This window comes from Gracilinanus agilis, chromosome 5 (genome assembly GCF_016433145.1).
Source record: "Gracilinanus agilis isolate LMUSP501 chromosome 5, AgileGrace, whole genome shotgun sequence".
Classification (NCBI taxonomy): Eukaryota; Metazoa; Chordata; class Mammalia; order Didelphimorphia; family Didelphidae; genus Gracilinanus; species Gracilinanus agilis.
This window is the reverse complement of record NC_058134.1, coordinates 15,528,241-15,551,558: the sequence shown is the minus strand read 5'-3', so window position 1 is coordinate 15,551,558 and position 23,318 is coordinate 15,528,241. Positions and strand designations below refer to the sequence as shown.

General features: G+C 56.6%; 1 protein-coding gene across 2 annotated transcripts in view; it reads right to left on the bottom strand.

Annotated features, from left to right (window-relative positions):
* The window catches only part of PALS2 (protein associated with LIN7 2, MAGUK p55 family member), a 26,592-nt gene extending 3,539 nt beyond the window's left edge, over positions 1-23,053 (bottom strand). Inside the window, exons 1-9 of one of the 2 annotated variants that reach the window (XM_044679917.1) lie at positions 22,788-23,053; positions 18,141-18,157; positions 17,661-17,855; positions 10,958-11,110; positions 10,404-10,631; positions 4,960-5,091; positions 2,760-2,859; positions 2,294-2,362; positions 580-741 (exon numbers count right to left, since the gene is read on the bottom strand). In XM_044679917.1, the coding sequence (XP_044535852.1) occupies positions 580-741; positions 2,294-2,362; positions 2,760-2,859; positions 4,960-5,091; positions 10,404-10,631; positions 10,958-11,110; positions 17,661-17,855; positions 18,141-18,157; positions 22,788-22,917 (1,186 nt within the window). In that variant the 5' untranslated portion in view covers positions 22,918-23,053. The remainder of the gene's footprint in view (positions 1-579; positions 742-2,293; positions 2,363-2,759; positions 2,860-4,959; positions 5,092-10,403; positions 10,632-10,957; positions 11,111-17,660; positions 17,856-18,140; positions 18,158-22,787) is intronic. The other variant, XM_044679919.1, reaches the window with a different exon arrangement.
* Between the last annotated feature and the right edge of the window lie 265 nt (positions 23,054-23,318).

The following is a 23,318-nucleotide window of genomic DNA, read 5'->3' as shown; positions in this document are numbered from 1 at the left end:
GGGCCAAGGGGGCAGCGTGGGGGGGGGGCACAGCGGCTCCCTCCCTGCCGGGCCAAGGGGGCAGCGTGGGGGGGGGGGCACAGCGGCTCCCTCCCTGCCCGGGCCAAGGGGGGGAGGGGGCACGGCGGGTCTCGAAGGCTCGCCATCGCTGCTCCACGGGTTTACTCGGCCCAGGAGAGTCAGGCGGTCCGCAGGGAGCTCGGGAGGCACCATTTCTAATCAGACCATCGATGCCAACAGTCTGCCCTGCAACGGGCAGGAGAGCGGAGGGCGAAAGCCGAGAAACCAAGTGCGGCTGGTCTCTGCTGCCCCCCGCCCGAGGGGCTCCGGCTACACTGGCATTCCCACCGCTGAGGGGTGCCCCGGCCGCCCCCCCGCCACGCTCCCCTGCCCTGCGGCTGAGACAAAGGCCCAGGACGGCCCAGCAGACGGGGGAGGACAGCCCCTGCCCTGTGGCGCCCCTCCCGCGCTGGGGCATTGCGTCCGCCCAGTGCCCAGAGCCAGGATTAGGGCCGCCCACGAGCCTCCCCGTGAGGCTCCCTGTGCCCCGGCGAGCCCCGCGGAGGCGGCCACACTTACACGGCACGGTGGTCCCAAACCGCGTGGGGTTCAGCACGATGAACCTGTTCTTGAGGCTTCTCCGGCCCACCCCCTGCGCCCCGATCAGCACCAGCGTCTTTCTCTGGAAGGGAGGCATCTTGGCGACCTCCTCGTAGATCTGGATCTCGTGGCGGTCAAACTCTGGACACGGGAGGAGACGGGGTCAGACCGGCCCACACCATGTCCGGCTATTGGCGCCGGGCCACCGACACGAAGGAAGCCCCTGGGTAGCGTGCCGGGATGTGAGGCAGCCCTGGGGGGGCTGTCCGGGAAGGTGGGGGTTGGGGCTTTAGGGGTACCCCCGGCCACCACTCCAGAAGCGACTCTCCTCCCCATCCTGCCCAGCGGCCTCGGCCTCGCCTCGGGATCCGGGCCACAAGCCTGCCCTCCCGGGATTCAGGCCCTGCTCTCAGGCCAGTGTGTCTGTGGGGGACGTGGGCAAGTCCACGGAGAGCAGGCGGGACCTCTGTCTGTACTCCGGCCTCTCCCCTCGGTCCAGGGAAGGCCCGGACCTCGCACGGACTTAAAGAAGCTGGCACGGGCCTGCCTGGGGGCTCTGACTCAGGCTGCCTCCTGCGCCTGAGACCGAGGAAAGAGGCAGCTCCCCAGGAGTGGGGAGAGCTGAACCCGGGGCTCCGGGGTCCTGGCTCTATGGCCACCCCGAGGGCTCCAGCAAGGAAGCCTGCCAGCCTCCCCGAGAGGTCCCTGTAACACGAGAGGCCCAGAGCTAGTCCCGAGACGGACCCCCCCAACACTCGATGCCGGGAGGCCGGGCTATTTAAAGAGGCGCTAACTCCCGGCCACAGGGCCGGCTGCTTCTGCCGGTCAGCAGGCAGACCTGGAAGCACCCGGGCCACGTGCTTCACTTTAATTCAGTAAAAATCTTCTAAAAAGGGAGGAAAGAATCCCAGCAGAGACGGCAGACGGCCAAAGGAAGCCACGAGAACCGCCTGTGGACAAGAGCAGCGTCTGCCAGGCGCAGGAAGCGGCTCAGCCACTTCCCTTCTGCCGGCCATTTCTTTACTGAGAGCTCCGGCCCCCTCCTAACCTTCACGAAGAGCCCGAGGATCGCACTGACCGGGGCGAAGCTTTTGCCACAGCTTCCACGGCCAAATCTCCCTCCTTCAACAGGGTCGGGGGGTGGAAGCTGCCGCTGAGAGGCAGAAGCAGGTCAAATCTCACAAATTCATGAACTTCTTAAAGCAAGATCCATGGAAGTGCACAAAGTGCCAACATCCCAAGCCGAGAGAGACAGACAGACGGACGGACAGAAAGAGGAGAGAGGGGGAGACAGAGAGAGAAAGAGAGACAGAGATGGGGTGGGGGTGGGTAAGAGACAGAGACAGAGACAGAGAGACAGAGAAGGAGGGAAAGAGACCAAGAGAACATCCTCTGATGCTGCGTCCTTCTGGTGGGGCCTTGAGATTCCACTTATTCTTTTTTTTTTTTTAATAAACCTGCTCCTTCTGAGTGTGGACTCCAAGGCAGAAGAGTGGGAAGGGCTGGCCGCTTGGGGATACATGACTTGCTCAGGGTGGCAGAGCTCGGAAGTATCCAAGACCAAATCTGAACCCTGGACTTCTGCCCGAGTTACTCACTGACTCCTCCATTTATTCTCAATTACACAGCTGAGCTCACGGTTGATAAACGATGGTGGAAAATAGTTTCATTTTTCAAAATTATCTCAAAATACCTGCATTTCGGGTCGTGAGATACATCATCTTCTTCTTTTTCTTGCTGCTTATGGTTCCACAAAAAGGCCCTGGACACAAGGAGACAAATGGGTTTTAGGCAGCTGCCTGGGGTACGGGGAGACGTTTGTGCACAGTCTGGGGGGTGGGGTGGGGGGGGGAAGTGTCTCCCCTTGAGGAGGTAAAAAGGGGAAAAGTGGCCTGACAGACGGCGAGTTTGCACCCACGTCTCCACAGCTCCAGAGGACTGGAAAGACAAACCACCCCCGACGCTGGCAACAAAGGGTCTCGCTCGGACACCGGCAGTGGCGCTCGGGAGGAAGAGCTGCCCGGGACAGGCAGAAAGGGCCAAAGGGATGGAGGGATGGAGGGAGGCCGAGCTGGACTTTCCATGCAGTTTCCTGTTGTGTGGATGAACGAGGGAGAGAGAGGTGGCCCCGGGGGGCTCTGTGTCCCCCGAGCGCTCACCTGGGCTGTCCCAGTCTCTTCTCACAAATGCCTTCCTCTTCTCTTCCAAGAACTGGCTGGGGATGAGGCCGGCGCTGCCTCCCTCTTTGACGTGGTTCGCCTGGAATCAAACGAAGGCCTTCAGACCCCTCCTCCAGCCAGGACTCCCCAGTGGTCAGCTGGAAGCCGGGGGGCTCAGGGAAGGGTCTCTCTGGGGAAGGCGCCCAACGGGCCATGCGCAGCAACGAGGCACCAACTCCTGCCCCCCCCCCCCCCGCCTCAGCCTTGGCAGCCAGGGTAAACGCTGAGCTTCCAGACGCACCAGTGGACGCAGGCTCTTGTCTGGGGTTTCACTCAAGAAACCTGACTAATGGATCACAAGGACAATGAAAGGAAAAAGGCAGCGAGAGGCACCGTGATGCAGAATGTTGGGCCTGGGGTCGAGGCTCTGAGTTCAAATCTGTCTTCAGACCCCTACTGCCTGGGTGACCCTAGGCGAGTCACTGAACTGCTCTCTGCCTCAGTTTCCTCAATTGTAAAAGGAGGATAACGACACCAACCTGACAGGGTGATTTTTGGGATAAAATGAGACAATGTCTGTAAAGAACTCTGCAAACTTGAAAAGATGACATAAATGCTAGCATTACTGATATCATTCATTATTCTACATGTATTAACTTGTGTTTTTAGGTTATAAATGCTATGTAAACAACATATTTTATTCACATATTAATTTTAATTATCCACGACTACAGCTAATGACAAAGAGGAAAGCCCTCAAGGCTGGGGACAGAGAGAGAACGTGGAGGGAATTATAAGAAAAAAGAACTGAGGGGAGGAATTCCAGGAAAAAGGTCAGAAAAGGGGAACAGCTTTGCGGAGGGCAGAGACTGTCCAAGCTCAAGAGAAGGTCTGAGGATGGCGGGCTCGAGTTTTGTTTTGATTGACTCGTTCATGGCTCACTCACTGGAGGCAGAAGCTGCTCCTTAGACTGTTCTGAGACTATTTTAGTGTGTAAATACGCAGCATTTGACACGTCACACGGGTTAACATCTTACCCTACAGACTGGCACCATTTAAAATGGAAATGAACGGGAGGACGGTTTTAGGGTGCTTGTAAGTTGAGGCTACTAGAGAAGGAATATTTCTCATCTCAGTGACATTTTGTCCAATGGAAAAACCCTTTGGCCACCTTCCTTTTTGTCTTCAGTGAGTCCCATTCTGAGGCCTTTGTGTATATGTACATCTGTGTCCTCACCCTTCTCCCCTCTCTGGCTCCTTCCTCCTTCCCTCCCTCCCTCCCTCCCTTCCTTCCTTCCTTCCTTCCATCCTCCCTCCCTCTTTCTGTCTGTCCTCCTGCTCTCCCTCACAGCTCCTTGGTTTTCCAGCTCTATTGATGGCACAAGAAGGGGGCTTGGGAGTCTCATCCCAGCACCCAGGAAGGGAACATGAAACCCTAAGAAACAAAAGAAGGGCCTTGTGGGAATCAGGCTTGGGAAGGGCCCCCGGCCCCCTCTGCTCTTTCTGCCACCTCCTCCTCCTCTAATCCCTGACTCCCTCCCTTCCTGATGGGCAGAGATGGGGTGAGTTAGGAGAAGCGGATGCAGGCTTCTGGGTATCCAGGAAGGAGCCCAGGTTCTCTCCTGACTAGCTGTACAACCAGTCTCTCTCCCTTTCTGGGTCTCAGTTTCCTCATCTGTAAAATGGCAATAACAACACCACATTGACAATTTATCTAGACTGACATTGTGAGAAAATGAAATAACGTAGGAGAAAATGCTTTGGATGTTATTATTGGCCTTACCAAGGAACTAGCTAGATTGGGTCCCCTTCTCTGGACTCTTGCCCAGTATTATATATGGAGGGGGAGATGAATGCTCCTGTGTAGACCACATAAAATAGCCTGAGATAAAGGAAATATTCCAAGAGGGGGCTTCTGGGTCCCTTTGCCCAACAAAAGGATGAGCTCCAGCAGCCCCTCCTAGGTGAGGGGACATGGGCCCAAGGACCTGACCCCCGACCCACAAGGAGACCATGGCTGGGCACCCCCTAAATCCCCCTCTGTTGGCAGCTGTGTGAGGCATGGCATCCTTCCCAAATCAGTGCATCCAGCAGAGAAGAAAGGAATGCGGCCCCTGAGGAGGCAGTGGGAGAAGGAACGCGGTCTGATGTTCTCTGAAAACCCCCAGATGGGCAGAACCCCGGAAACAAACCTACTAACCTGCCACCAGTTTGGATCTTCGCGGTTGACAATCTGAAGAATTTCTCCTTTTGAAAACTTCAGTCCGGCCTCTTTGCAGGGAATCAGGTTGTCATTGTAGGGGTCGTAATCGAAATGGCACTTTACAAACACCTAAAAGGACATTCAGAGAGAGCCTGACAACAGCCGGCACCGCTGCAGGCGTGAACCTGGAGGTGTGTGTCTCTGGGACGAGAGGCCTCGTGATGCAGCTGACGCCGAGTGACCGCTGCAAGGAAAGTGCTTCCGAGGCCATTTAAAGAGCCCGAGGGCCAGCCAAGGGCCGGCCAAGACACCAAGGGGGCAGCAAAGCATCCTCCCCATCACCCAATCCCAAATATTCTTTCCTACCCCCAAAGCCTGCGGTCTGAGTTTTCGATTCTTGCTGTGCCTACTGATCCCCTCTTTTTGAAACCATAAAGCCAGCTCTTAAGTAAGAGTCATAAAAACCAGCAAACAATTAGTCAACTTGCCGCTGACATTTCTTGTCTGCACCCTTATTTGTGGCGTGACACGTGGGTGAGAGCACAAGAGCCCTCCCTCGGACAGTTGGGGGCCACACGGTCACTCTCGGCTCTGGGGTCACCCCAAGAAAGCGGGTTTGCAGCAACGTCTTTCCAAGGGAAGCGCCGTACCAGGGTGAGTCACCGCCATCACTGTCGCCATCGATGCCCTGCCCAGGAGCAGCCTCTTACGGTCACTCCCTGCTGCTCTTTGGAGACTTCTTCATTCCAATTTAAATCCTAATTGCATGATGACTTTCTAGACTGTTACAGCATTTTACTAACAATGTGATCTGAAAGCAAGTCTGCTTTTGCTGAAATACTTTTAAAGGCAGCCAAGTGAGTTTCTTCCCGTTGGACTATCAAAGGCCTTTCTGCTTATTACTGATTATTAAGTAGGAGAACAAAATTAATACTAGTAAAGACAAGTCATTTCCCCAAATGACTCCAACCTATACATCGGACTTCCTCACCACACAACGAGAGGTAACTGGGCGTGAATTTGGGAGTTCAGAAAGAAGCATGGGAATTCTGACAGACTGTGTGACCTTAGGAAAGTCACTTGACTACCCTGGGTCTGTGTCCCCTTTTCTAAAACAGGGATAACAATATTTAGCCCGCTCCCTCCCCTCCTCCCTCCCTCAGGTAGTTGTTGCAAAGAAAAACATTTTCTAAATCTTAATGGGTTACAGAAAGACTTAATTAGCATACACAGAATTATGGATCTGAAAAACAAATTTAGAACATCCGAATCATTCACTGCAGGAGCCGTCTGCTAGGTTAACTACCAGCATTTAGTTATTTAATATGTGATGATGTTGTTAGTGGCCCCTATTCCAGTCAGCCTCACTCAGCTTAGAAAGAAAGTCAAGGCTAGAAATCACCGGTGAGCCAAGCTTTTCCTCTATGGCAGTGATTCCCAAAGTGGGCGCCATTGCCCCCTGGTGGGTGCTGTAGCGATCCAGGGAGGCGGTGATGCCACACTTTTTATGTATTACGTTCTATTCTGAGTTCAATAAATAGTTTCATAATTTCCAGGGCACTAAGTAGTATTTTTTCTGGAAAGGGGGCAGGAGGCCAAAAGAGTTTGGGAGCCACTGATCTACGGTAACGTTCTGCGAAGACACGGACTACACGACGACACGGCGGTGACATGCGGTTCAGTACTTGTGAAGTAAAAACGATTAAGTTTAGTGGCGGCCAGTTTAGTTGGATGAAGACACGGAAGCGTGGCGGCAACTTGCCACGGGATGACGTCCTACCTGGCGCCCTCGTGCCGAGAGGCTCTCCAGCGCGACGTCCATCTAAAACACATCCCCAATTCCACCAATGAGGCAGTAAAACGGGCACGGCAGGCGCACCAGCTTCGGTGGCCTCGCAGCGCGTGCCCGGCGCCCTTCTGCCAAACAACTTCCCTCCTTGTCGGAGGAACCCGAACCTCTCCCGGACACCCGCTGACCTGCCGGGGTCCTGAGGGGCGGCTGAGCACTCTGCCTGGGCTGGGGGCGCTCAGAGCTGCCCTGGGCCCCCCTCTACAGGCAGCCGAGGAGCCTCCCGGCTTTCCAATCCACACATCACCCTGCGGGCCGAACTAGACTCCACGGATATTCTTTGAAGCTGGCCAAGCGCTGGGCAAACGGGGTCTTCCTGTGCTGTGACCCAGCGAACGTGGGCCTAAACCTAAACCAGCGATGGGCAAACGTTTTAAAGAGGGGCCAAAGGAAAGGGAATGCTCTTCTGTCCGTCTGTTTCTAAGGCAGCTCTTTCCAAGTTTCATTGTACTGTATTCGTCAGATTAGCAATAATGCCAGAGGCCGGATAGAACATTACAGGGCCCGCGGGCCGTAGTTTGCCCATCGCTGCCCTAAACCCTTCTTGTCTACAGCCCCCTGACGAGCAAGGAGGCAGAGCTGGGGCAGAAGCAGAGCTCTCCACTCCTGGGGTCTGTTTTATAAGTTGCTTCCCAGCAGCTTAAGAAGGGGGACCACAGACCCAGCAGAGCCCAGCACTTTCCAGGAGGGGCTCTACTCTGCCCCCCACCCTCCCTGGCCCTGGCCCAGCCCCTCTCCAGCTCCCTGACTAATGGCTCCACACAAGGCCTCAAAGTAGCTGAGCTTTGGCCTTGATCCTAATTATTTGTGTAGGAAGTGTGTGATAATCCAGCATCTCATGGAGTAGCCAGCTTAGACCTGGGCCTATGTGTGCTCAGAATGGTCCCTTCTCAATTTGGAACTTTGCACAAAGGGCTTTAAAAGACTGCCTGCCCTTTGATCCAGCCATGCCACTGCTGGGTTTGTACCCCAAAGAGATCATAAGGGAAAAAAACATGCACAAAAATATATATAGCTGCACTCTTTGTGGTGGCAAAAAATTGGAAAATAAGGGGATGCCCTTCGATTGGGAAATGGCTGAACAAATTGTGGTATCTGTTGGTGATGGAATACTATTATGCTGAAAGGAATAAAGAACTGGAGGAATTCCATGTGAACTGGAAAGACCTCCAGGAAGTGATGCAGAGTGAAAGAAGCAGAACCAGGAGAACATTGTACACAGACTGATACATTGTAGCACAATTGAATGTAACTGACTTGGCTACTAGCAGGAACCCAATGATCCAGGACAATCCTGAGGGACTTATAAGAAGCTCTCCACATCCAGAGAAAGAACTGTGGGAGCAGAAACGCAGAAGAAAAACAGGATGGATCACATGGTTCGATGGGGATAGGATGGGGGATGTAGACTCTAAAAGATCACTCTATTGCAGATATTAATAATATGGAAATAGGTGTTGAACACTGATACATGTATAATCCCCCCAAAAGAGGCAAAGTTCACAAAATAGTAGGCCTTAAAAACATGAACTTAAGATAGTAATTAATGGGTGACTGTAGGTATATGCCACAAGAAACTGAATGAATAAATAAATAAATGTTCTCTCCTTAAAAAAAAAGACTAGTCCCTTCTTTAAAAGCAGTTACAGATTTGAATACTGTAGAGATGTGCAAATGTCTTGGAGAAAAGTTTTATAATCATGGATTTTGAAATTTAAATGTATTTTAAACTTCCACTAAAAACCTCCTTTGATGCCCCATTTAGGGATGAGGGGGATGAGAAGGGGAACAAGAGATAGGAAAGAGGAGAGACAGAGAGAGGAGGGACAGAGAGAAAGATAAGAGACAGAGAGGGAGGGAGGGAGGGAGGGAAGGAGAGACAGAGATAGAGACAGGGACAAAGAGAGGGAGGGAAAGAGAGACAAAGACAGGGAGGGAGAGAAGGAGGAAGGGAAAGACAGAGAGACAGAGGCAGAGAGAGGGAGGAAAGAAGGGAGGAAGAGACAGAGACAGGGAGGGAAAGAGAGACAGAGAGGGAGGGAAGGAGGAAGGGAGAGACAAGAGAGAGAGAAAGAGACACAGAGAGAGAGACAGAGACAGAGAGCACTTTTCCAAAATGGAGCCTAAGCACATATTTTGAGTCTGGGTTTGCTCTCCACTGGTTTGGCTGTTAGATCACGTCAGGTTAAAGAGGGGTTCGGATCTGCATTTCTGGAGGGATTCAGCCCACAGGGATGGCATCACAGCCCTCCAAAATGCTAAAGTTCACTTAGAAGAGACATTCTATGCCAGTCACAGCCCAGGGTCTGAAGCTGGATTGGGAGCTTCTCCTGGCTCCAGGCCTGACTCTATGCCCTGAGCCACTCGCTGCCCTCTTAGTGACGATTCTACGACGAGGGTGAGGCCTCACAGACTCCACTAGCCTGGCTGCTGTTGAGCCCTCCTGACCACGTACAAGGCACACACTCCTCGCTCTGGCCCAAGCTCCTGAGTGACTGCTGAGCCTGGGTAAATCGGGTATTCTCTGGACGGTTCTGCGCCGTGGGGTCTCATTCTCACCGGGCTGCTCTCCTGTAAAGCTCTTTGCTTGCGCCTTTCCCCCTCTCCCACACCTGGGGTCCACATTCTCTTGGGCTGCTCTGGACCCAGCAGGGCCTCAATAAATATCTGCTTACTGAGCACACACATGCCCCTTTGTGGGGCGACAGAGCCTGCTCAAGCCTGGCCGGAGGGCAGTGAGGACTCCGGGGTTCGCCTTGTCCCCTCCTTTCTGGCAAAGATCATCACCTGGAGGCAGCACGTGTGTGTGACCGCCTGGCCCATGGCAGTGGGGCAGAGCCGGCCCAGGGCCAGACTTTACCTCCCCCCAGACCAGGGCTGTGGCTGTCCCCAGACTCCATGGAGACACCCACAAATGGAGGGGAGGCTGGGGGCCCCCCAAGGGCCCTCTCCTCTCTCCTCCTCTGGCAGCACCTTCCCGGATCCCTCCTAGGCCTGAGCCCCTTCCACCCGAGCCCTGCAGACTCCAGGCTGGCTCAAGAGCCTTCCCTCAAAGCCAGCGTCCCCGCTCACTTCCCTCTTTCTGCCAGGGTGAGGCCGCTTGGCTGTGCCCAAACCCCGACACCCCCATTGGACCTCTCCCTGCTCCCACGGCCAGCCACGGGGCAAGAGCGAACGTGCACCCCCACGTCCACGCTGCTCCAGCCTCCTCCCACTGCCCTTCCCCGGGCCGCCATCGCTGCCTACCCAGACGGTCAGGCTTCCACCCTCTCCCCGCTTCTGTCTGTCCTTCCACAACCGCCAGTCCAACCTGGGGAAGCCCAGACCTGCCTTCGTCCCTCCTGTGCTCTGGTCAGACTCTTGAGACTGGCGTTCAGGGCCTGACGATCTGGCTCCGGGTCCAAACTGCCCTTCTCTATCCCCTGGGCACAGCCTCACAGCTCGCCCCACACACCCTGCACCTCCCTCCCTCCCTCCCAACAACCCGGTCTTGGACGCCCAGCTCTGGTGGCTCTGCTTCCTCCAGGAAGCCTTCCCTGATCGCTCCAGACCCTGGACACCCCCCTGCGCTCCCCGAGGCCCCGCGGCTCACCTGCTGGGGGGTGACGGCGTCCCGGTAGCTGGGCAGGATCTTCAGGGTGACGCTGCCGCTGATGCTCCTGAGCAGCTCCTGCAGCTCCTTGGGGTTGCTGCCCACCTCGTGCCCGTTCACCTCCTTGATGACGTCCCCCACGTGCAGGAGCCCCTGGCGGTCGATCATGCCGCCGTGGAGGATCCGCGCAATCACCAGGTCGTTGTTCTCCACCCTGAACGTCACCCCCTGAAGAGAGCGAGCAGGGACGGCGCCGTGCTGAGGCCGGACATCCGCGGCTCTCCCTCCAGAGCCGGCCAGCGCCTGCGCCAGGAGCCCTGGCGGGCACGGCGGGCCGGAGGCCAGGAGTCAGGAGAGGAAGCCCTGCTGCCCGCACGGGGCCTCGAGCGCCAGGACTCGGCCGTACACCTAACGGCAGCCCGAGTTGGCATCTTTGGGGGCCCCCCGGCTCCCCCCTGAACCCCCCTCGGGACTCGGCCTTGTCCCTGGAAGAAGAGTCCAGAGTGTGGCCAGCAGAGCACACGGCAGACGAGCCCCGGCCCCCCACTACTCACCAGGGGCTCCCCGGCTTTCTTGTGGATCCCCAGGATGCGAATGGCGTCGACTGGCAGCAGCTGGTTATTCATGGAGGCGTGGTTGGCCTCTGGGCTGGAGGGAGGCGAGTCGTAGCACTTGGAGGCCACGATGTCGTGGGCCTCCAGCAGGGACTGGAGGGAGGACAAACCTTGTTACCCCCGAGCCGCCGCAGGCCTGGCCTAAAGAGCCCGCTGAGGGCCGCCCCGTGCCCAGAGCCCGGAGCCCCCCGCTCTGCCAGAACCTGACCCAACGGGGCTGAGTCCGGACCCCCCACTGTCCCCACAAACGCCACCCCCAGCGAGGCCTCCGTCCTGGGCACATTCATGGAGCACCGGCTGTGTGCGGCAGGAAGCCGACGGCGCGCCTTCCTGCTTTTCCAGCCCCTCTCACGGGACCACTGGGGCTTCCTGCTCGGACGAGTGACAGTTTTCTCCTGGGGATCCTGGCCTCCCTGCCTCCCACGCCACCTCCACAGGGACATCTCTGAGGCCAGCGCCTGCCCGGCAGCTCCCCAGGGCATTAGAAGCACGGTCACATCCCCGGTCGGTCATTCGGAGCCCTTCCCGGCCTGGGCCCGGCTGGCCTCCCTTCCTTTCTGGCCTCCTTTCTCTCCTCTCCCTCCGCAGAGGACGGGGTTTCTTCCCCAGACTCCCAGCCCCGCTCGGGCCACTCGGGGTCAAAATCACCCACACTCAAAGGCATCTCTCGATGGGGAAGGCCCAGAGCAGATGAGGCTGAGACAGAAGCTGCCCTCCTCCTCCGGCCCTCCCAGGAGGCCCCTTCCAGCTCTTCCACCCTCATCACGCCGGACCTGCTGGTTCCCTTCATGCCCAGACCGGAAGCCCCCGCCGGGCCTCCTTTGTCCCTGGCACGCTGGTGCCTGAGGGGCATCCCGGAAGTGAGCAAACTAGGGAAGGGGGCCCAGGGCGGACACCTCTCCGGGCCTGCGAGGGCCGAGCTCAGGTCAGGCCTGGGGTGTCCCTGGCCTCCGTGTCTGCACCCATCCGGCCCCACAAGCCTGCGCGGGCAGCCCTGAACGGCTGGAGAGGCGTTGGGAGAGGCGGCTCTGCTGGCCGAACGGCCTCCTCCGCAGAAGGCCTGGAGCCCGGGCAGTGGCCTCGCTGGGTCCGTCTGAGCCCAGCAAAGGACTGGGGAGCGGCCGACGCCGCACAGAGGCAGCCTCGAGCCCCAGCCTGGCCGCATTCGCTCCTCGGCCGATGGTTCAAAGCTCTGCTGCTTCCCCATCCAGCTCCGCAGGAAGACTCTACGGTGCTGGGCAGAAGAGTCGGGAGGAAGCCGAAGCCCGGATACGAGGAAACGTCCGTCCACGGTCAGAGCCACCCCAAAGCGCCGGGGGGGCCCTTCTCTGGCCCGAGGGGGCTCACCTCGCTTTGGGGGACACGTGCTGAGGCGCCCGCTGGACCAGACGGGGGGGGGGACAACGGAGAGGGCGCCAGGCCAAGGGGGAGTCACGGACAAATGGACCTCGGACGCTCGGGAGCCGCTGACCCCAGACAAGTCCCTTGTCTCTTGGGCTCTGGGTGCCCCACAGGGCGGATGAGGGTCGCCTCCGGGGGCTCTCCCAGCCTCGTCAGGTGGCAGAAACGCTGTGAGGGTTCTGGTCGCTGCTCTAGAACCCGCGAGGCCTCTTCCAGCTCAGGGACTCCCTCTAGGCCTGGGCGAATGCCAGGAGACCCTTCCGAGCCCACCGCGGCGTGTCCGAGTCGTGCCTGAGGAAGGCGCTGAGCCTCTCGGGACGGAGCAGCTCTCTTCGGGCAGAAAGTCGGGGTCAAACAGCAGACGGAGAAGCGGCGATTCTCTCGGGAGGCGGGGGGAGGGGGCTGCCGGGGAGGTCCAGGACGGAAGCCCCAATGGTGGGCGCTGCGGGGGAGCGCTGGGGCTTCCCTTTCACCCCAGCCGGCGGCACGGAGAGGGCCCAGCCAAGGGCCCCCGAGGCGGGCTCCGAGGGCAGGGAGGCCAGCCGTGCGAGGGGAGCGCCGGGGGCTGGGGAGGCCGAGGAGCTCGGCGCAAACCAGAAGTGGACGGGCGACCACTGGCCGACTTGTGGAGAGGAAGGAGGCCGCTCGAGCGCTGAGCTGTCGGCGGGGTCCGGCTGGAGGCGCGGAATCTAAGCAGCGTCTTCGGGCTCTCCAGAAGCTCCGGCTCACAGAAGAGGCCAGAGGGAGCGGCTTCACTCGCAGCAAGAATCGAGGAAACGCCGGAGCGGCTGGCTCGGCCCAGCGGGCCCTCGCAAGGGCTTGCCCAGAACCGGGACACGTGACGAAGGACCCATTTTCTCGTAGAAAAGCCGCCGCACTGCAGAGAAGGAACCCGGCCAGGCAGACTCCTCGAAGCCGGCTCCGAGGGCAGGCGCTGGCGGCTCCTCTCCTCCCGGGAGGTATCCGGTGGCGCCTGAGGGCTCTGGCTGGACCTCTTCCCGGGCCTTCCGAGGGGACACAGAAGAGAAGCGAAGCTCCTGGACAAGTCCGAACAGAAGGAGATCACAACAGGCCGGAAGACGAGCCTGCAGAGATGTCGAGGCTCCGAACAGAAGCGGGAAGGCGGACTCTGCCTTTACAGGGCGCACCGCGAGCTCCACGAGGCAGTCTCGGGCCCCGTGTGGGAGCCAGGCTGCTCCGCTGCTGTGGGGTGGAACCGTCCGAAGCAGGGTGACGGCTACGGAGGCTCCTCCGCACTCCAGAATCGGGGGAAGGAGATGAGCTTGGTCGGGGGGGTCCGAGTCTGCTGACAGCGGAGAGCGGACGGAAAAAGCAACGGAAGTCACTGGACACGGAGAAACGGGACCTACAAGAGCGGGCCGGGCGGAGGAGCGAGGAGGCCTCGCTGGTCCTGGGACAAGGAATGGACGTTCGGCCGGGAGAGTCTCCAGAGAAATCTGTGCGGGGCTCCCCGGGCTGGGCCTGTGCCGGCTGTGCCTCAGAGCCAGAAGCCGGGAGGACTCGCGAGCCCTGCCCGGAAGGACGGCGTGCACGTGGCCCAGGAGGGCCGAGGCAACGACGAGCAAAGGTTCGAATCTGCGGAAGGAGCCGAGGGCCTCGCCGTCCACGCTGCCCGCGCGTTCAGGGCTGAACCTGGAGCAAGCGTTCCCCAGCAAGAATCTGGCGTCTGAAGGAGTCCGGCCAGACGGTGTAAGTAACATTTGTAACATGTGTAAGTAACGTTTGGGGGGACCCCAGCACGCCGCCGGACGTAGGACAGCCCCACGGCAGAGAGAGGCGAGGACGGCCACTTCCCAGGCCATGCGCTGACCCGGCGAAGCACGAGGGGAGCAGCTGAGGAAGTGCACTGTGTCTCCTGACAGACCGGGAGGCAGCCGGACCTCACGGAGGGAGGCAGGGAGGCAGGGAGGGCCTCAAACCCTTCCCCTCCTCCTGGCTTCCCAGCTACAACACGAGCTTCTGGGAGAAGCCGGGAGAAGCCGGGTTGGGGCCGCCCAGGATGTTACTGAAGTTCAGCCATGCTGGAGTCTTTGGGATCCGTTTGGTGTTTTCTTGGCAAAATCCCAGAGTAGTGCAACCATTGCTTTCTCCAGTGTGACCCCGTTATAGAGAGGAAGAACTAAGGTAAATTGGGGTTAAATGACTTGCCCAGGGCCACTTGGTTGCTAAGCAGGTGTCTGGGCCAGGTTTTCGAAGGAGATCTTCTTGCCTCCAGGCCTGGCTCTATCGTGGGTTCCGACACGGAAGATGTTGTTCTCTTCCAAGTCTCAGCTTGCTGGCCTCGCCAAGACGAGTCCTTCAGCCCTGAACGGACCAGAGAAGGCCACCCGTCCTTCTGTCCGAGGAAAGCTCGGCCCGTCCTCTGGGCCAGGAGCCCAGGCGCTCGGACACGGTCTGCCAAAGATGACGGCCACAGGTAGGCAGAGATGAGCAGGCCCGGGGACCCCAAGAATGACAGCCACAGCCTGGCCCATGGGGGAGCTCCTTCTCAGAGGGGAGACCTCGGGTCACTAATGGGGACAGACAAGGGTTCTGTGGAGTGGATGGACGGGCAAAAGGAGAGGCAGGCCTGGAGCAGATGGGGGCGGGGAGGAGACTCCTGCAGAAGGGACGACTGAAGGAAGCCAGAGACGGGCAGAGACAGAAAATGGGGCATCGTGAGGAACAGCAAGAAGCCTTCTCTGGCAGGGAGGGGAGGAAAGTGGAAGAAGGCTCCAAAGGGAGCCTTGTGCCTCTCACTCCTGTGACCAGGGACTGGGCTCCTCTGCTTTGGGGGAAAGAAAGATAATGAACTTCTTTGTAGCTAGGAAAAAACCCGTCTAGATTTATATTTAAATAAAATATGGCCATTAGGCCTGTAGAGTAAATAAGCTATTTCTTCAGCAGAGATGGAGCAAATACTTTTCACAATTTTTTAGTTTTGTATAAACATGAATCTTGGCTTGGTGGCTGGCTGGAGGACACTATGATTAGGAAAGAAACCAACTTTAAAATCCTGGTAGCCAGATTCGTTTTGCTCTGTTCTTAGGCCACAGATTGCACAGCAATCTCAACTAGTCAACTGGAAAATGGGTCTCTGGACACATGGATTGAGAAAAAGAGGAAAGACGAAAAGGGGAAAATCTGTGATCTCTAGGGGAAAATGTCCTTAGATTGCAACTTCCATGGGAGCTAAGTAGGATCTTCCTTGTCCTATACATGAGAGGCACTGTAACTATTATTAGGTTTTTTACAGAAAGATTAAGAAAAATCCACTAAAAAAAAAAAAATATATTAAACCCCCACCTTCCGTCTTAGAGTCAATACTGTGTATTGGCTCCAAGGCAGAAGAGCAGTAAGGGCTAGGCAATGGGGGTCAAGTGACTTGCCCAGGATCACACTGCTGGGAAGTGTCTGAGGTCATATTTTTGAACCTAGAACCTCCCATCTCTAGGCCTGGCTCTCCATCCACTGAGCTACCCAGCTGCCCCCCAAAATATTTTTAAGATAAAAATAAACCCAAGGTCAAAAGAGAATTACTTTCCTTTCCAAAAAAAAAAATAAACCAACACAAATATTTCAAATATTTAACTCTCAGACTTGGAATATATCTCACATGAGCCTTGTCTAGAGGAATATTTACAAAAATAGAAATAACCCAGACTAAAAGAAGAAAAGAAAAGAAAATAGGTTATTTAAACAACCCTAAATGAGAAAAAGAAATTGAACAAGATATTAAACTCCCAAAATAAAATAGTCCAGGACTGGATGGAATTAGAAGTGAATTACAGTAACATGCAAAGGAAAATTAATTTCAGTATTACATGAAGGCTTTATAAAAAAAGGAAAAGGAAGGACCTTTCCAATTTCTTTCCTTAACATGAATATGATTTTTGATACCTAAACAAGAGACAAAGAAAAAGGAAAGAAATCCACAGATCAATATGCCTAATGAATATTGACCCTAAAATTTTAAATGAAAAGTTAACAAAAGAAGTACAATAACACATTCAACAAGATCATTTCTATAGTTAGGTTGGTTTTCTTTCAGGAATTCAAGATTGGATCAACACAAGGAAGACTATCAACCTAATAAACCTTGTTAATAAACAAAAGCCAGACTTTTATCATTAGATATTAAATAGCTTTTATAAACCTCATCAGAAATAAAGGAACTGTTTCTTTCTTTCTTTCCTTTTTTTTTTTTTAAACCCTTACCTTCCATCTTAGAATCAATACTGTGTATATTGGTTCTAAGGCAGAAGAGTGGTAAGAGCTAGGTAAGGGAGGTTAAATGACTTGCCCAGGGTCACACAGCTGGGAAGTGTCTGTGGCCAAATTTGAACCCAGGACCTCCCATCTAGCTCTCAGTACACTGAGCCACCCAGCTACCCCCGGAACTGTTTCTTAACATAGTAAACAGTATTTATCCAAAGCCAAGAGTCAACATTAGACGTAACAAGGAAAAGGTAGAAGCCTTTCCAATAAGATCAGGGGATAAAGCAAGGGTATCCATTATCACCATTACTATTTGATATAGTGGTAGAAATGCTGGCATAGCAATAGGATAAGAAAAAAACATAAGAGAATAAAAATAAACATAGGCAAAGAAAAAACAAAGCTCTCACTTTCTGCAAATGATGAGAGAGAGTCCCTATCTAGAGAACTCTAAAGAGGCAACTAAAAATTGATTGAAACAATGAATAAACTTCACAAAGTTGTGAGATATAAAATAAATCCACATAAGTAATCAGAACCCAGCTGAAAGAAATAGAAAAAGAAATTCCATTTGAAATAACTACAGAAAGTATAAGATATTTGGGACTACCTACCAAGTCATACTCAGGACTATAGGAATGCAACTCTGAGACGCTCTCAGCAAAGGAAGGGGAGGTCTAAGATGTAGGGATTCGCTATTCAAAAATAAAACCTGCTGAGCAAACCAGAAGGCCATCTGGTAGCAATTAGGCTAGAGGAACATCTCACCCTTTACACAAGATCAAGTCCAGTGGATCCACGACAGAAACAGAATATGACATCAGGAGCAAATCAGGACCAAGACAAAAATGACCTTCCACTTACCTGGACAAGGGGAGTGACCACCAGAATGAGGGTCAGGGGATGACCAAGGGAAAGTGGAGGATTCTGATCCCTAAAACCAAGCTGTTTGGAAATTTAACTGGGAAAAGAACTGGCCAGAGGTAGGGTGGGTGATGCAGAAAGGCATGATGGGAAAGCTTACCTGGAAGTGGGGCTCCTTAAGAATCCTGACCAGCTCTGCCACGTTTGCGTCTACGTTTATTAGCGGACTGATGTCTTCAAGAATTTCATTCACTAGTTCCAAGTTATTATCACTGACAGCTTCCAGTTTAGAATCCTCAAGCCTCTCATGAGCCTGAAACAAAGATAGACTTACAGTAAGGGGATAGGAATATTCCTTTTCATCCTTTTGGACCCAATTACTGTTTGCTCCTTGATTTATTAATCATTCACAAAGATTATTCAAAGCCCAAGCACTTTGCTATTTGCCTCACATCACCCTGTTATACACGCACACACTAAGTTGCAGGAATGGTTTCTCAAGCTGAATAAGGTGGCTAATTCCCAGTCCAATTCTGATTCCAAAATGCAGATTTTTTGATCAAGTCCTAGAAGATGTAGACAAGCTGGCCCTGATGCCTTTCAGAAACAATATTCATGGAAGACCATGAATTAGCTCCGCCTCACAAATAAACCAGGCTCAGATGTGTGTATTCGTCAATACTGGGGATGGTCTCTGGTCGCTCACACACATTCCCCTCCGTTGTAGGAAATGAAAGCACAGAAGAAAGCCGGGGCGCCTCTGCTTGGCCGCCATGTCGGTCTCACAGGCTGTGGACCAGGCAAGAATGGGAGAAGCCACGGTGGGGGCTCAGGTGAAGGGGAAGCACTAGGACTGGACAGTCAGCCCATGGTCCAGAGGTTCTGGGTCCAAATGTGGCCTCAGGCACTTCCTAGCAGTGACCTCCGGCAACTCGCTTCCCCTCTCTATCTAGCCCTCGCCTTTCTGCCCAGAAAGTAAAGGACAAAAGGAAGGAAAAGAGCCTAAAAGGATACGCACATAGTGGGACTCGTGCGACCCAAACACGGCAATGGGGGAACGATTGCAGTCGTCGCTCTTTAAGCGCAGAGGTCCCCTCCGTGCCTATCCCAAATGGCCCAGCTTTGCTCGTGCGCAGCGAGCCGGCCCCTCAGCTTCCAGACGGCCCAGCCGTGTCCCGGGGTCTCTGAGGCCCGGGACCCTCAGCCACAATCACTCGGGGGGGGGGGGGCAAACACCCCGACGGTGACCCAAACTAGACTAAAAGGCGACTGGGGGATTTTGAAGGAAACCAATAAGAACGAAGCAGAACAGAGATCGTATCACATTTTAGAGTGAAGTCACCACGTGGCCCGCAGGGATCCCGTGTGTGGATTAGTGCAAGGCCACTGCCACCAGGGAAGGAAAGTAGGAAATGCCGAGTGAAGGCTTAAGCAGCCATTTTAGCCTGGTCAAAAAGAGGGGAGGAGCCCAGAGCACAAAAGAGAAAAGACAAAGAGGAGCCACCATGATGTTTGCTTTCATCCTGCTTCCCTTCCGTCTCAGAATCAACACTGGGCCCTGGTTTCAAGCCAGAAGAGTGGAAAGGACCAGCAACAGGGGTTAAGGGGCTTGCCCAGGTCACTCAGCTGGCAAGTGTCTGAGGCCACGTTTGAAGCCAGGCTTCTTGTCCCCAGGCCCGGCTCTCAATCCACTGAGCGACCGAGCTGCCCCCCTTTTCTATACATTTTAAAAAGAAATGAGTGATGAGAAAAATAAGGAAAAATCACAGCCAAGTGCCATGTGATGTCTAGGTGAGGGCAGAGCAGGGACGTGTCCCGATACCTTGGGCTCCAGGGAAGCTTCTCCTGAGAGGGCAGATAATAAGCCAGGCAAGAAGACCCCCACGGCCAGCCTGCTGCAAGGCCCCAAACCCAGCACTAACTCTCCTGACAGAACGCCTGAGCCATCAGGACCCTCCGTGGATGTCGCCTCTCATCTGGGATGGGAGTCCCAGGCGCTGCCTCCCTCCTCCTGCAGTGGCTTCTCTCTCTGCATTGTGCCGATTGGGGCCCCCCAGGCACCACAAGGCAGCCGGGCCCCCCAGGCACCACAGGGCAGCCGGGCCCCCCAGGCACCACAGGGCAGCCGGGCCCCCAGAAGGGCAAGCAAAGCGAGTCAGGAGAGGGCTAGGGAGGGAGGAAAGTCTTAGGGGGAGGGGGGGAGGCAGCCTGGTACAGTGGGATGAGCCTGAGATTTGGGGTCAAAGGACCTGGATTCAAGTCCTACATGCTCTGGGCAAGTCTTTTCCCCTCTGTGGGCCTCGGTTTCCCCATGTACAAAATGAGGTGCTGCCTGGTAGCTGCCAAGGGAGGGCTGTTTGGCTCTAACTCTCGGGTTGAGGAAGCCGAGCCGGGTCTCAGAAGGGAGGCAGGATCTGAACGGGGGAGGAGGGGGAGGAGAGGGAGTCTAATATTTTATCTCTTTCCAAAAAGAAAAACTCGGGGGCTTTTCCTCAGGCTTTCACAGAGAATCCGCAGCCCCATCTGTCCTCGCAGAATCACGGCAAGTGCAGTTGCTAATTCAAACTACAGACGAGCACGAAGGAGATCCATCTCGACATTTTGACCTTCTGAATGAGGGCTTGTAAAGAGCCAAGCGGAGGGCAGCCCCCCCGGACCCCCTCTGGCCCAGGGTCTGCTGAGGAGCCCCCTCCACCCCTGCACCTGCGCCCGTCACTTCTTTTCCTTTAAACCCTTCCCTTCCGCCTTAGAATCCATGCTGGGTATCAGCTCCAAGGCCAGAGAGTGGAAGGCCTGGGCAATGGGGGTGAAGGGACCTGCCCAGGAAGTATCTGAGGCTGAACTTGAACCCAGGACCCCTCCCGAATCTCCAGATCTAGCTAAGTCCACCGAGCCCCGAGCTGTGCCACCTCCATCTACCTTTAACCTTCACTGGCCCATGGCTCCCTCCTTGCTGCCTCCACACACAGGGGGGCCTCCCATCCCCAACAACACCTCACCTGAGCCTCCAAACCCCCTTCTCCTCCCAGCAAAGTCCCCCTGGAAGAGCCACTTTTGCTCTCCCGGCGGCTTCCTCATCTCCCCTGGGGCATCCCCTGCTGGGAGTCCGGCAGAGCAGGGTTTGGCTTTGGGGGGCTAAATCTGATGACCCCGCCCTGAGACCCCGGACCCCCCTCAGCCTGCTCTCGTGCCTCGGCCATTACAGCCTCTCCCGCTCGTCCCGGTCCTTCACGCGTTGCCCCTAAGCAGAGGTGACTCCTGGGGCTCCGTCCCGCGTCCTCCTCTCCCGTCCTCTGATGGGGATCTCACGGGTTCAGCGAAGATCTCTGCAGAAGCGACTCCCAGCGTCCACCCTCACAGACGTGACGCGGAAGCCCGGCCTCTCACTAGCTTCCTCCTGGCTGCCAAAGACAGCCCAGCCCCCCGCAGGCCCCCGGACGCCAGGCTAAAGCCTCCCTCCCGCCTCCTGGCTCATCGGACGCTCGGCCTCGCCAATTCTGCGCTCACATCCGTCCCTCCTCTTCAGACGGCCCCCCTTGGCCAGGCCCAGTCCCCCGTGCCAGGACTAGGGCGGGAGCCCCCCAACGATGCCCTCCGGCTTCCCCTCCCCTGATGACACCAATCTGCGTGGTGACTCTTGGGCTCAAGCATCTTCGCTGGCTCCCTCTTGTCCCGGTGAATAAAGAACACACGAGCCCCAGGCCAGCTCCGGCCCACCTTTCCAGGATGCCCTCATGAAGCAGATGGACGTGAGGCTGCCCCACCGAGCTCCGGGCTGCCGCGCAGGCTGGCCGCCTTCCTGCCTCTCGGCCCCCCACGTCTCCCACCTTGACCGTCTTCACCTCCTCGGCGGCTGGAGCAAGCGATGAACCCAGGGCCCAGAGTGCACCAAAGGGCTTTGTACCCGCCGATGGGAAGTCCTGGGTTCCGATCCAGCCTCGGCACTTCCTGGCTGGGGGAACCCAAGCCAGTGGCTTCACCCCACCCTGGGCACTCTTGTGCCTCAGAAGCAGGACGGGGTGTCCGTGCCGCATCCGCAGGGAAGGGCGTAAGAAAAGGGGCTCCGGGACTCCCCGGCCGTCTGGCCCGCACTCCTCCTCCCTGCCCTGGGGCTTGGCTCCGGCTCTCTTCTCTGGACCCCAGGAGGTTGGCTTCTGGCCTGGCCCATTTGGGGGCGCTCGGCCCGTGGCCCTCCCCGAGCAGGAGTCCTTGCCAGCGTGCAGGACCGCAGCCTGAGCCGCTGAGAAGGGGCCTTCCCGAAGGGGCCTCAGCTTACAGAGGAGGAAACCGAGGCTCGGCCCCAAGGCTGGAATCTGCCCCGTGGCGCATGGACCCCAAATCCAGCCCCGGGCCGATGACGGAGAGGCCTGGCCTGGCCGGGGCTCGGAGCAGCGGGAGGATGAGAGTCTCCCCTGGAGGAAGCTGGAGGGGAGCCGAGAACCCCAGGAAGAGGGAATGAGAGACGGGCAGCCACGGGGGTGGGAAGCCGCAGGGAGGAGGCCAGACAGACGGGCTCTCTTAGGGGGTAAAGAGCGATGCGGCGGCTCTGAGATGGGCCGTGGGAGAGGCTGCGAAGGACACTCTGGTGAGAGGCCACGTGGCAGCGGGGGAGAGACACCGGCCTGTCCCGGGCTGCCTCAGGCATGTCCTCACCGGGTGGCCCTGGGCCAGTCCCTCCACCCTGCTGCCTCAGTTTCCTCATCTGTAAAGGGAGCTGGAAATGGAAACCCCTGCGGTGTCTTTGCCCAGAAGGCCCCCAGCCGTCAGACACAACTGAAGTGACTGGATGATGACGATAAGGCACAGGAGAAGCCGCCAGAACACAAAAGGTCCAAAGGGTTCTGTTCCCCAGACCCTGCTGGGGTTTCCGAGCTCCTGGGGAGGGGGCGGGGCTCTGGGGGCTGCAATACGGGCATAAAACCGCCTTCTTCAGGCCCCAGAGCCCCGCGAGGTACACAAGCCACACAAGCCCCTCAGTTTCCCCATCTGTAAAATTGAAGGATTGGGCCAAACGACCCTTGAACACCCCCCCACCCCGGCTCATCTCTAACTTCTTCTAGGTCTATGGTCCCCCCACACACCCCGGGGCAGAGCAGCACGCCCAGGAGTTACAATTCCGTGTTTAACTGGAGGAGGAGGAGGAGGAGGAGGAGAGACCCTCAGCACAGCCCCTTCAGGACTTTATCTGAGGGAGGGATTATTGCTTACTGAGGGGCCCTGCCCCGACCGCCAGCACCCCAGCACTGCAGAGCCCCCCAACGGCTCTCCGTCGGCCCCCTGCCCGCACCCTGAGGCAGTACCTTGGCGAGGGACTTCACGATGGGGTTCTCCATGATGCCCTTGAGGAAGATGAGGTCTATCTCTCCGGCCCCTGCCGCCCGGGGCAGCTCGGCGAGGTTGTCCAGTACCTGCTCCATCTTGGCTGCCTGCGCTGCGGAAGGAAAGGGAGGAGATGAGGACGGGGGTGGGGTGGGTCAGCGGGAGGCCAGAGGAGCCCAGGGCCGCTGACGGGACTCACAAATGGCCAGAGTCTAGAGTGGGTCATTAAGCACCCATTAGGGACCGGCCGGATCCGACTGGTCAAACATTCAGGTACCAACAAGGCTGGAGGAGGCAGCCTGGGTGCTCGGAGACCCCCGGTGGGCCGCACTCCGAGGACCGCCGGGCCTTGGCTCGCGCCTCTCCTGCCTGGCACAGCCCAGGCTGCCTGAGAGCCCTTCTGGACAGAGCCTGGATTGGCCTCCAGGAGAAGGTCGGCCCCTGGACGCCGGGGAGGCCCCGGCCCTGATGCTGATGTCTGGCAGACCCCGATGGCTTG